Genomic DNA, 13,785 nt, shown 5'->3' with positions numbered 1-13,785 from the left:
AAGGATGTGTATGAGTAGGGCGACAGCGTCCACTGTAGACCAACAGCGTCCATCTACATCCACTGTAGCATCCGTCGTGGCTGAGTTGGGTTTGGATTTGGCATTTCTGGGTGCCTTAGCTAAATGTCATCAATAACCGCCCCCCTAAACACACCACTGCTTCTAACAGTTACATAGGTAATGCATCTTCCAGTGAATTCTCATTTTATAAACAATTTTTATAAGGTTATTTCAACAGGGGAGCTATTCCTAAGTTTGGTTAATCAGAGTAATGTTGAAAATGAATACACAGTTTTTCAACCACCTAAAAGAAAATGCTGAAGAATAATGTCACCAGCCCTTGTTATTTATTTCAGTTTTCCAGGATAATACAGTGGGGTGCAGACAGTGGCATCAGGTAGCTGGATTTAGAGAATGCCTGTGAAAACCAATGAGGAAATATAGCACCTCTGCAAAATTCTCGGGCCATCCAGACCAGTTCTCATTGGCCAATATTTGCAAGTGATATTTCAGAGAACTGCAGTGTTTAAGCTCCTGCATACAAGGCAAGTTGTTGCATGTCATGACAGAGAGAACGTAGCAACCCCAAAATTTAACCAGGAGGCTGCTGTTTGTTTCACTTTTCGTAGTAGACTCATTTGTGTCATCAAAAAGATCAACGAGAATAGGAATAAACTGCAAATGTTTGGCTCTTCTCTGGTTGACGGGGTTTAAGTAACACCAAGATGCGACACTCTGGAGCAGCAGGATCTTGATTTTTGGTGCCATCTCGTAATTCTGCAACAAGTGAGCCACTTCTTTCATGTACTCCGCTGCAAAATTTCCAGCAGTGGGTCCTCCTGTAAAACAAAGCATTTGCATTTCCAGAAATATTTGATGTGTTTAGGAACCCGTAACAAGAGTGCTCCTGTGTTCACACTCAGTTTTCCTCTCCCCCGCCACTCCAAACTCCATGTGCTGCTCTGAAATTGAGGAAGTGTGTGTTGATCAGTGTGGGGCTACATCAAGAGCACTGGGGGGTCCCTGCCTGCTCAAAGCTCTTCCCTGGTTGTTTCATCAGGCACCTGCGAGTATTGCAAGATGAATAAAGCCTGGCTGTGTTCACCTTGCAGATCTCCCTCACGGTTTCATTCCTGACTCTTGGTCTTCAGTGCTTGAAGAAGGACCAGAACATTAGAGCAAACAAAGGAAAAACCAACAGGCTGAGCTGCAAGGTCAGGGTCTAACTGGCAAGAGAGCGTTTCCCCAAGTTGTCCATCATTGTTCTGTTCTCCTTAATGTGTTTCTCAGCCCAACTCTTGCAGATCTGGGGCCAACCTGGTCCTTGATTCCACTCCCATCCTATACCTGAACCCCAGATCTTCCTAGCTCACATCTTGAACTCTGAGAAGGTCATAGATAAGAAGGCTCTGATGAAGACAATTTCGATGGGGAGGAGCGGCTGGTACAATTGTCTGGATTCTAGCCACTGGAGTTTTGACCTGGCTTGGGTTTCTCTTATTTGTACTACCACAGTTTCATGGTTTTAAGAATTTTCTCTTTGATGTTAAGTGTTAGCGAAAAGCTGGCATGAGCCCTTTTCGTTGTTCCCCACATGAAATTAAAGGATTCTGATCCCTTTATAATTGGCTAACTCTTACCCCCAATGGTGACCACAGCTCTGTAGTGAACTGAGCCTGCCTCACTGGTGGTTACGATTTATCCTCCTGCACATGGGCATTCTCCTGAGTTTCTGTCTTCTCTATGGTTCTATGCTAGTGGTTCTTAATCATTCTGGCACCTTAGGGCCCATTGATCCTTGTAAACAGTAAATGTTTTCTCTCATGGACACCATTCTGTGGAAGTAGTCTATCAAACGGCATCAAAATAATTCATTTTCCCATTTAAAAAATAGTCTACCAATGACACGAACAGCTGCCAACAACAGCTTCTAATTAGGAGACGTGTTATTGAGGACTGTCTGTAAAAATTTTTTTACACGTCCTGACATTTATTAGAAAAAAAAAGTGAAGCAAGTTTGGATTTGACAAAACAGTGTGTCTTTAAATGGTTTGTGTTAGTCGCTCAGTTGTGTCTGATTCTTTGCTACCCCATGGACTGTAGCACACCAGGCTCCTCTGTCCATGGGATTCTTTAGGCAAGAAAACAAGCAGGTTGCCATTCCCTTCTCTAGGAGATCTTCCCAACCCAGGGATAGAACCCAGGTCTCCTGCATTGCAGGCACCAGGGCCCTTAAATATAATTTCAACCCTGACCACTTAATTTTCTAGCCAAGTATACATTAATAATTGTTTTTCACTAATGCACCCACTGACTTTCCTGGTATTAATAAGTGTTTTAAGAGCCTAAAGTTCTTACTGATTTTTCTAAACTATTGCCTGTGTAATGCATTTTTTGCAAGATAAAAATATAAAATATCAAGTAGTTTTTCCCTGTAAAAGGGTTGACAAATTCAGTATAGTCTTTGATTTTTTTATGATATTAAAAAATTTTATAGGCAATTTCAGTGTATATGTGTGTATATATAATTTTAATGAACAAAAATTAGAAAGTACCCAGTCAGTCATATCTGATGGACACATTCTTTTAAAACATGAGATCCTCCAGGAGAAAGTAATTAGTAATCTGGTGGTACAAAGATGAAAGACTAATAAATTAGGCAAAGGAAATGTTATTGGACTCTTAAGATGAGTGCTAGGAGAGTCACTCACTGACAATGTTAGAACAGGCAGAAAGGTTGTGGAACACCTCCATCAGTACCGCTGGTTAAATCAGTACCTGTAAAGGCCAACAGTCCGATTCTATAGGCAGCTTGAGCTCTCTGTTCAAGGGCTAGAGAATTATCTGTCAAAATATTGCCAAGCATCAGAATTTTTTCTTTATGAAAAATACTCTCTGCTGGAGGGATGTATTCTTCCTCCTTCTTCGTGCAGAAGCCCTTAAGGACACTCCAGCATTTCTGGAGGCGGTGATATAGCCCCACGAAATACTGAAGAACCTGAGTCCAAAACTGCACATAATAAGCCTGAGTCTTTGCCATTGTGTGAAAAGGCCAAGGGTGCTTCAGTCACATCCCTGGCAGTAACAGAAGTGAACAGTCAAGAACTCTGGAACTCATCACTTAGCAACACCGTGGAATGGAATACACAAATCCGGGATGGGGGGTTGGTGGGGGTGGGGGAGACATGTATGCTGAACTTCTTTCTTCAGCCTGGCATTGAGGCCTCCTGCGCTTTGAGCTAAACCAAGCTTACATTCGCTTCTCTGGTGCACAGACTCTCACCTCAAACTAAACTGGTTTCCCCTAACACACAGTGAGTTCCTATCTTTGTGCCTTGTTTAGGCGATGTCTACTAGGAACTTGCTCACTCTGCTTTGACTGTTCCAACGTGTCAAACTTTCCACTCATCTTCCATACTATTATGCCAATTTTGCTTACTTGTTACATAGAGTTTTTCTCTACATCATAGATTTTCTATGTTGATCCTATTTTGCTAAGAAAATAGAAGCAGTCAAAAAAGAACTCCTAGGACTGGTTGTCCAGTGTTTAAATATCTGCCTGCCAATGCAGGGGACACAGGTTCCATCCCCGGTCCGGGAAGATTCCACATGCCCTGCGGCATCTAAGCCCATGTGCTACAGCTACTGAGCCCAGGACCAGGAGTCGCAACAATGAGAAGCCTGCATGCCACAACTCGAGAAAGACCATGCAGCAACAGAAACCCAGGGCAGCCAAAAAAAGGAAACTGACATCAGTTCTCCCCATCATATCCACCCTCTGATCTGTGTGTGTCCATATCCTCTGGCTTTCCTCCTGTTTTGCTCCCTCCGTTTATGCAGATTTCAACCAATCCTCCTCACTCCATTCAAGGAGATTGCTCACAATCTTTCTTTTGCCTCTTAATTTTTCCATCTCAACTAAGACTTTTGCATCATCAAAAAGCATGCTGTACCTTTTCTCATTAAAAAAAAATTAAAACAACTCTCTTGACCTCATACAGCCCCTTCCACTGGTTATTCATTTTTCTGCTCCTCTTAATACAAAAACTCTTCAAAGAGCTGCCATACTTGCCATTTGAACGTTCTTTGAACTTCTCTTAAATGTCCTCCAAATTGGATTCAACCCTATAGCTCCACTGAAATTGCTCATCAGGGTCACTGGGGACCCTCACTCTGCTGAATTCAGTTCTCAGTCCTGGGCATTTGTCACTCATTGCTCCTTGGAACACTTTTCTTACTTGGTTTCTAAGATGTCGTATTCCTTTAACTTTTCCCCACTGGCCATCTTCCTTTTCCTTTGCTGTCTCCCCCTCTTCTTTATGACCTCTGAATATTGGAGTGGCCCGAGGCTCATTCTTTGCACCTCCTCTTGTGTCTTATCTATACTTCCTAGATGAAATAAACCAGTCTCCTGGCTTTACCATATTCACATGCTGAAGACTCCCAATTTTCAAATTTTAACTGGATTTCTCACCTGTACTCTAAACACAAGTACTTTCAATCACCAAGATGGTATCTCCATTTCCATGCCTAAGAGGCTTCCCCGATTTAACATACCCTCAAAGCAGAATTCTTTGTCTTTCTCGCCAAACCTGCTGCTTCTCAGTTTCCCTGTCTTGGAAGATGGCATTCCATCTTTCCAGTTTTTCAGACTGAAATTTTTGGATCCACCCTTGGCTTTTGTCTGTTTCATATCTCAGTTCCAACTTATCAACAAATGCTACTGGCTGTACTTTCAAGGTAGAAATTTGGATGCCTGTCCAAATCTGGGACATTCTACAAAATGTACTTGTCTGTATTCTTCAAATATAGTAAGGTGTGGAAGTCCAAAGGGTGAGGGCACAACTGTTCCGGATTAAAAGAACCTAAAGAGGAGAGTCACCATAGGACCCAGCAATCTCCCTTCTAGCCATATATCTGGAGAAATCTAATTTGAAAAGATATATACACCTCAATATTCATAGCAGCACTATTTGCAATAACCAAGACATGAAATCAACCTCAATACTCATCTCCAAATGAATGGATAAAGAAGATGAAGTACATATATATAATGGAATACTACTCAGCTATAAAAAGAGTGAAACTGCCATCTGCAACAACATGAATGGACAAAGAGATGATCATACCAAGTAAAGTAAGTTTCACAGAGACAGACAACTATCATATGATAGCACTTCTGTGTGGAATCTAAAATATGATACAAATGAACTTATTTACAAAACAGAAGCAGGCTCACAGACACAGAAAACAAGCTAACTTACAGTTATCAAAGGGAGAGTTGGGGGAGGGATAAATTAGGAATTTGGGATTAGCAGATAAAAACTATTATAAGTAAATGTAATAGATAAACCACAAACTCCTACTATACAGTATTGGGAACTACAATATCTTATAATAAACCATAATGGGAAAGAATTTTAAAAAGAATATTTTTATATCTTTATGAGTCACTTTGCTCTGATTCAGAAGCTACACAACAGTGTAAATCAATTTAAAAATAAAGAACCTGAAGAGGCATGACAATTAAACATGGAACCCATGGTTGGAACCCATGGTTGCAAACATGTATCCATGTATGTGCATGCACGTGCATGAGCATATGTGTGTATTCTATAAAGCCTACGACTAGGAAAACTGAGGAAACAGAGCCTGCATTATCCAATATGGTAGCCACTAGCCACACATGGCTACGGAGTACCTGAAATGTGAGCAAGCTGAATTGTGATGTGCTGTAATTGTAAAATACATACTCTATTTCAGAGTATGAGAAAAAGAATGTAAAATATTTTATTAATAATTTTTATATTGATTACAAGTTGAAAGATTTTGGATCAGTTCAGTTCAGTCGCTCAGTCGTGTCTGACTCTTTGCGACCCCATGAATCACAGCACGCCAGGCCTCCCTGTCCATCACCAACTCCCGGAGTTCACTCAAACTCATGTCCATCGAGTTGGTGATGTCATCCAGCCATCTCATTCTCTGTCGTCCCCTTCTCCTCCTGCCCCCAATCCCTCCCAGCATCAGAGTCTTTTCCAGTGAGTCAACTCGTCGCATGAGGTGGCCAAAGTACTGGAGTTTCAGCTTTAGCATCAGTCCTTCCAATGAACACCCAGGACTGATCTCCTTTAGGATGGACTGGTTGGATCTCCTTGCAGTCCAAGGGACTCTCAAGAATCTTCTCCAGCACCACAGTTCAAAAGCATCAATTCTTCGGCGATCAGCTTTCTTCACAGTCCAACTCTCACATCCATATATGACCACTGGAAAACCCATAGCCTTGACTAGGTGGACCTTGGTTGACAAAGTAATGTCTCTGCTTTTTAATATGCTATTTAGGTTGGTCATAACTTTCCTTCCAAGGAGTAAGCGTCTTTTAATTTCCTGGTTGCAATCAGCATCTGCAGTGATTTTGGATATATTAGGTTAAATAAAACATGTTATTAGAATTAGCTTCCCCTGTTCTTGTTACTTCATGTGGCTACTAGAAAATCTAAAACATCAACTTGGTCCCTTTTTAAGGCCTTTGCATTTACTGTTGTATCTGCCTGGAATGTTCTTCCCGGGGGTATCCACATATCCACGTGACTCATCTCTCAGTTCCTCAGATCATCCTCGAAAGTCATTTTCTCTTAGGCCTTCCTTGACCACTCTCTTTGAAACTTGTGATCTTTGCCCTATCCTGTTTCCCATTTCCCATCCTTGGTCTTGGGCAATTACATTCCTTTTCTGGGTCTTTTTTTTTTTTGGCCACACTGCATGGTTTGTGGGATCTTAGTTCCTGGGTTCCTGGCAGTGGAATCGCAGAGTCCTAACCACTGGGCCGCCAGGGATTTCCCGCCTTTTCTCTGTCTTATTGTCTTCTCTTTCCAGGATATGAGCCCTGTGAGGGCAGGAATTTTTATGTCTCGCAGCAACGAGACCAGCACAGCCAAAAAATAAATAAATTTAAAATCTACCAATAGCAACTTAGACAAAATGGGGCCGCACAGGAATGTGTTCCAGATGAAGGAATCAGATAAAATGCAGCTCTGTTTTTCCTCCAACTAGCATTACAACAAATCTGAGAAGTAAATATCATTCTCATGTATGGATGAAGGCATTTCAAGATAAGAATAAATTCAAGTTGAGAATGAAGTGTAGTGTGTTGTGTAAATACCAACTGAACGAAAACATGTGAAAAAATATAGCAGACTCTGAACACGAAACTAGTAATTCAAAAATAATTTTTATTTTAACTTACATGATCGAAAGAGTGACGAATACAAATGCCACAAAACTAAAAGCACCCCTTTCAACCAAAAATAAAATGCAGAAGTGAATACAAAAGATATAGAATTAATTATTCATGCAATACTCAAAAAAATAAAAAACCCAAACAACAAAACAATTCTGTGACATTTGTGATTTGACTTTCTATTAAAAAAAATCACTTCAACCATTTGACAGGGACTACAGACTATACATACTAACTGTAGGCTGTACAATGTACCTTTAAAAGGGAAGATATGCATATATATAATATTTATAAATTTACAAATTTATATATACATTATAACTTCACAGTTGAAAGAACTTACTACCAGGAAGCCTGATAAACAATTTACATTTTAAACGAAATAAGAATTGCTTTTAAAGGTCTTGCTAAAATGTAAATGTTTCGAATAACATCTAAACGATTATACAAGCACATTCAGAGAATAGTAGATATTCCACAGTTTAAATTACACTCACACACATTATTTTGATATCTTGGCATATCCCACCTTATATACTCTTAAGAGGAAGAAAAGTTACTTAATAAGAGCTACTGAATGGACTTGTACTTTATTTAAAGGACTTACTACCCTGATACGAAAGCAATGACAGGAGCTGTTTTAACTATTTGGCCAAAGGTTCTTATCCAGTGATGATTTCTCTAGGGCAGTAACCATCATTCAGGGCATTCTTCTTCCTTACCTGAGAGTACTTTCTATAAAAGCAAAGACCACTGTTATTGACCCTCTGTTTTCACCTCACTGTTGTCGTTTAGTCACCAAGTCGTGTCTGACTCTTTTCGACCCCATGGACTGTAGCCTGCCAGCCTCCTCTGACCATGGGGTTTCCCAGGCAAGAATAGTAGAATGGGTTGCCATTTCCTTCCCTAGGGGATCTTCCCAACCCAGGGATCAAACATGCATCTCCTGCCTTGATAGGCACATTCTTGACCATAAGCCTTCAGGGAAGCCTCTTTCACCCAATTAGGATTCCTCCAACTTCTATGTTCTTCTTCTTCAAGGAGCATCATAACTTTCTGAATTAAAATCACAGCTTTCTGAAAACTTCTGGTTTTGATCTGCCTTAGCAGCAAAATACTTCTATTATAAAAAGTATCATTTAAAAAATGGTTCTTATTTTTTAAAAAAAAGCTTAAATTTTGAGTATCTTCTTAAAAATGAGTATGATAAAATCTTAATAAGGTAATTTATAGTAATCTACCCATCTTTTTTTTTTTAATCCATCTTTTTTTTTACATACTGGAAACATGCCTTTGGATTTTTCATGATAGAGAAACAAAAGTAATTGTGGCGGCTTGAAAAAATGAAAATAAAAAAATCTTACCATGTGTTCTTTTACCAGGTTCTGCAGGCAAACTTGTATTTGAAGAAATCCTTTTATTTTTTTTTTTTTGCTTTGCATTTAAGGTAAAATTAGGTACCTAAAGGGGCCACTCAACCCTGAGAACACAACAGAGGAAAAACTGCAAGGCATATGATATTTATCAAAGTATCATGTGACTATTTCAAGCTTATAGAAGAACTTCCAAAAAAGTACAAAGATGGCTGTTTTAAAATTCCATACATACTAGATAAGACAGACTCTTCTACTAAGTTTTGTCAGCTGCAATCAATGATGTAATCTACTGAAATATACATAGCCCTATTCTATTGGCCAAAGGAAAAGTAGATAAGCACTGTGAAACTGGACTTTGGATTCCTTCCATAACATTTTAAATTTCCAGACAACCTCAACAGCTTCCAGCTAAGTCACAGCACCATCTTGATTAACAGGGCCATTTATTAAGACAGCTGTTAGGCAGAGTCAGCTTGTAATTAAAAGGCTGTGGCAACTTCACTTGCAAGACGACCTCCAACTTTTACACAGTCTCGAGGAAATTTGTCCAACTGTTCATATGCCAGTCGCCCATCTTCTCCTGGATACACAACACCAAAAATAAATACCAGTTTGAACTTAACATTTTTATTCATCACTCAGAATAATAAATTAATACCAGTTGGTAATAACTGATCAGTCCCTCATACTGTGTGTGTGTAAGTGGTTAAGCAGATAGCCTATAGGAGAAAACTTGCTCAAACAAGGCACATGAAACTTCTTACCATTACCTTTGCAAGTGTCAGAAATAAACAATCATGTTACAAAAACAAAAACAAGAACAAAAAAAACTCACCAAGAGATAAGAGAGTTTCTGAGGCCACATTTCTGATTTCTTCAGTATCAGACTGACACAATGTCACCAGCATTTTAATGCTTTCAGTAGCCTACAAGGAGAAAAGAGTTAAAACAGTGTTCTGACATTTAGGTGTGGGACTACATGAAACTTGGCATTTTCACAGCTGGTGGGGACTTTAAAAACCACCCAGGTCTTTCCAAACCCAGTTGAGTATCAGGATCACTCTGGGAGCTCTTATAAAAGTACAGATTCCTGATGCTACTCAGACACAGCAGATTAGAACCTCCTGGATGGAGCTCAGGGTGTGCACTTGTGGGAACTCTGATGACCAGGGAAGTTCCTCATTTCACAGGGGACTCCAGGCCGAGAGAAGGGAAATGACCAGCCTGCTTTTCCAGAATAAAATCCATTTCTCCTACATCTTTCTAATGTATCTCATTCCTTCCAAAACAGCTCTAATTTAAGAATTCCCAATTTTAGTTTATATATTAAAATAGAGGAGACGAATCAAGGTCAAGGATGGGAATTCGTCTCTTTGTTTCTTCCACAAACATTTACTGAGTGCTCTGTGAACCAGGCGGTTCACAGGGCCTGGGAGACTCAGCCACGAACACGACATGGTCCTGACCCTGAAGAGTTTACAGTCCGGTGGAAAGACAGATGGTGAAACAAGTAAACTAATTATTATGATGAGTGACAGGCTGAATCAGGGTGCTGGGGCCAAACATGACTGGGAGATGCAGAGTGGTTTGATCAGGGAAGTCTTCCTGGAGGAAGTGTATCTTAGAGGAGTTGGTCAAGTTTGGGCATGTGGTAAAGATATGTGTGTGTGTGTGTATGCGTTTGGGGGTGTGGCGAAGGAAATACAGGGCCCAAATCAAGGGGAGGCTTATAAGCCATATTAATGGTTTTGGATATCATTCTAAGATCATGGAAAGTCATGTAAGAGGTTTAAACAGGACTTGTTTTTTAATTCTGAGCTTTCTAACCACAGAGGAGAGGATGAACTATAGGGAGGCAGAGAGACTGGTGGGAACGTGGCTGGAATCCATGTGAAGAGAATGCGGACGAAGAGGAGAGAGATTCCGGCTACCAAAGAAGTGGGATGTGCAGGATGAGGAGGCTGACTGGAGGTGGAGGCTGAGGGCAAGGGCAGGTCACCGATGGCTCCCAGGCCTGAGCTCCTGTGAAGAAGCTGAACAATCCACTCGTATACCGGAGACAAGAAGCAGGGGTGAGATGGGTGGAGTCTGAGGTGACTTCCTAGGGAAGATACCTAAGAGCAAGCTGGATGAGAGACAGAAGGGATGACATGGATGGATATACGGGGAGTTATTAGCACAGGCATGGCCATGGAAGGGCGGACACACAGAAGGAGAAGCGAGCCTGGCAGTGTGTCCGTGAGTGCCAATGTTGAAGGCCGGTAGATAAGAGAGCAATGGCAAGCCACTCCAGTACTCTTGCCTGGAAAATCCCATGAACGGAGGAGCCTGGTAGGCTGCAGTCCATGGGGTCGCTAAGGGTCGGACACGACTGAGCGACTTCACTTTGACTTTTCACTTTCACACATTGGAGAAGGAAATGGCAACCCACTCCAGTGTTCTTGCCTGGAGAATCCCAGGGACGGGGGAGCCTAGTGGGCTTCCGTCTATGGGGTCACACAGAGTCGGACACGACTGAAGTGACGTAGCAGTAGCAGCAGCTGTGAATAAAATGCTCTTCCAGTGATTTTGAAGAGTTGATAATGAATAACACATTATGGTTTTCTTTCTCGGAAGAAAGTGAGGCTTATGGAGTGGTAGTGGTGGTGCTGGGCGCTGGAAGACAACAGATGGAAGCAAGCATGGGTGTTTCTTTGGGTTCGTGTAGCCCAATGAGACAGATGGGGGAACTACAACTGCATTTGAGAACCCTGACCTCTCCAGCTTGTTGCCAGTATGGTACTAGGAAGGAAATATGTCGGATGTCTGTTTGCTGTCATTCATTTTAAAAAATATTTTTTTTTCTCTTGACACGTTAACGAGAGTTGGCTAGTTGAGTCTGTGCTGTGGTTTTTACATCATGCTATTTGGAGCCCCTTTCAAGAGCTGGGGGGCTGGGGATAACTTAGAGAGAGGTCTTTGCTTCAGCACAAAGGATCCTACCCTAGGAGGAAAGAGTAATGGGGAGGAATTGCTGCTCCCAGACTCTGGACATGCTGGAGTTTAAAACTGTAGCTTTTAAACCTTCACAGCATGTAAATCCACAAAAACTGGTGCCGATCACGTATCCTTATGTCTTACTTTGCACTAACTCTGTGTCACAGCCATCATCGCTGACCTGTCGCTATCAGGACAGCACCCAAATGCACAGCAACCACTGTGGGCCTTTTTTTGGCCACCTCAAGGTAATTTTTTGACCAAGTAACAAGGAAGGCAAATTTTCCCAGAACTGTTTTTCTTCACAGGTCATTAACTTTTCTTTTGAGGTGTTAATCCCTTTCTTCATTCCCATTAAGTCTGCAGGTCCTCGCACGCACCCAAGATTTTAGCAGATCTCAAGGTGTGGCCTTTTCATTCTTTTCTCAAGGATGATTAATCTTATATTTTGTGATTAAGGTCAGTCAGACATTAAATCTTGACTACTAAAAGGCAAGCTCCTTAAAACATTGGCAATTCTCAGCCCTCTGACACAATGAAGATGGACGAGCTGCTTAGTAAAAGAGTTTCCCGGGAAGGATTTGGAAGTTTATTGGCACATTGGATTTTAGTACTTCTTCACCAATTTTATTTATCTCTGCTGTATTTCTGTACACAAGAAAAACGGATGAAATCATCATGTCATTTCTTTTTTGGCATGAGAGACACTTTTCTAATAGTGGCCCTGAGGCAAATTGATTCCTGTGAGCTACTGAAAAAGGGAATTGTTTTCCAAAAAGTATTGACTTTAACAAAACCAAGTCACATTTAGGTACTATTTGAGGACAAAAAGGACTCCCAAACGAATACACAGGGTAAAGGAGAGGAGAAAGGCTGCTAAAAAAGGTAATTCCAAATATGGAAAGAAAGCTGTCTATGCACCTGGCTTAGTCTCAAAGCCAAAGTCAGCTTGAAGCTGATCTGCCAGGGGCTCCAAGGCTGGGCCTTACCTTCAGGCTTTTCAGGGCCAGGCAAGCTGCCTTCTGGAGCCGGAGGTCAGTCTTTGTTAGGGCTTCACAGTAATAGAGCAGGGCCTGAAAGAGAAGGAAGGATGCCGTGAAGACATTTTGATTTGTTTTGTACTTTCAGGCTTCCCTAGTGGCTCAGTTGGTAAAGAATCTGCTTGTAACGCGGGAGACCCAGGTTCAATCCCTGGGTCGGGAAGATCTCCCGGTGAAAGGAACGGCAACCCACTCTAGTATTCTTGCCTAGAGAATTCCATGGACAAAGGAGCCAGGCTGGCTACAGTTCATGGGATTGCAAAGAGTCAGACATGACTGTGTGACTAACTCTCACTTTTTTTTTTCAGACTTATCATTTTTACTCCCTGAGATAAGCTACAGGTAATGAGACATTTTGCACTACCCTCAAAGGTGGAAAAAAAAATCCATTAAAATTCATGTTGATTAAAAGAGCTTGATCTTTTTATCCAATTCATCCATGCCTTCTATTCTATGACTGGCATCGCATAATACATGGGCTCTTATGTCTTGCTCTTTCAGTGTGGGTGAGGGTATTTGGCCCACAGAAGAGCATTTTAAGCTAACTCTCCGAAAAGACTGGAGCTTTGCAGGAAAGAACAATATGAAGTTCATGCTCTCGGGCCAAAATGTATTAGAATGCAATATCTTCCCAGGAGTACATCCCACCACACACTAACTTAGATAATTAGATAATGCTTTAGAAAGGTTCAGCAAACTCTTCTCCGAGTTCAACAGTGGACACCCACCAAGGACAAGAAGGGCCAACTTTTATTTTCTCTAACTGATTTGAAAGTTGACGGGATGTGGGTTTTAGAATGACTGTTCAGGTTGTAAAGGGCTCTCAGGTAGTAAAGGGCCTTCTTGTACTAGGCCCCAAAGTACTTGAATTGCATATGCTTATTACACTTGGATGACTGTTGAATTGAAGCCGAGAGGGGTAAACTGTCTCCTCCCTAGCAACAGGAGAGATGGCTTTTAAAGTAAAAAGTATTCTAGTGCTTTGACCCAATAGTTTGATGACTTAACTGCAAACTATTCATAAAACATATGTGTGTGTGAACACGCATATGTGTTCATCATAATATTTTTTTTCACAGTTGGAAACTACACAAATGCTCATCAATATGCAATACAAAAATAACAGGTTATTTATATACTGAGATGCCACTAATGT

At 41.1% G+C, this 13,785-nt stretch overlaps 2 protein-coding genes across 4 annotated transcripts in view; both read right to left on the bottom strand.

Moving 5' to 3' along the window:
- Positions 1-3,124, bottom strand: ARMH2 (armadillo like helical domain containing 2). The gene is made up of 2 exons (XM_055406399.2): positions 2,779-3,124; positions 1-839 (listed from the first exon to the last, which is right to left on the bottom strand). Exons 1-2 carry the CDS (start codon positions 3,038-3,040, stop codon positions 394-396), a joined length of 708 nt encoding a protein of 235 aa, XP_055262374.1. The 5' UTR covers positions 3,041-3,124; the 3' UTR covers positions 1-393.
- A 4,085-nt stretch (positions 3,125-7,209) lies between these two features.
- RIPOR2 (RHO family interacting cell polarization regulator 2) overlaps positions 7,210-13,785 on the bottom strand; it is a 214,531-nt gene continuing 207,955 nt past the window's right edge. For all 3 annotated transcript variants that reach the window (XM_088831096.1, XM_055405865.2, XM_055405868.2), the window contains exons 20-22: positions 12,579-12,662; positions 9,449-9,539; positions 7,210-9,193 (exon numbers count right to left, since the gene is read on the bottom strand). In XM_088831096.1, the coding sequence (XP_088687222.1) occupies positions 9,093-9,193; positions 9,449-9,539; positions 12,579-12,662 (276 nt within the window). In that variant the 3' untranslated portion in view covers positions 7,210-9,092. The remainder of the gene's footprint in view (positions 9,194-9,448; positions 9,540-12,578; positions 12,663-13,785) is intronic.

This window comes from Moschus berezovskii, chromosome 23, assembly GCF_049115385.1.
Source record: "Moschus berezovskii isolate FMDL1 chromosome 23, NW_MosBer_1.0, whole genome shotgun sequence".
NCBI classification, from domain to species: Eukaryota; Metazoa; Chordata; class Mammalia; order Artiodactyla; family Moschidae; genus Moschus; species Moschus berezovskii.
This window is presented reverse-complemented; position numbering and strand designations above follow the sequence as displayed.

Bases quoted from the DNA above. Each gene is read 5' to 3' on its own strand.
- ARMH2 (XM_055406399.2), bottom strand. From the start codon at position 3,040: ATGGCAAAGACTCAGGCTTATTATGTGCAGTTTTGGACTCAGGTTCTT. The intron at 840-2,778 runs GTACTGATTTAA...TTTGTTTTACAG, and splicing joins CGGACTGTTGGCCTTTACAG to GAGGACCCACTGCTGGAAAT.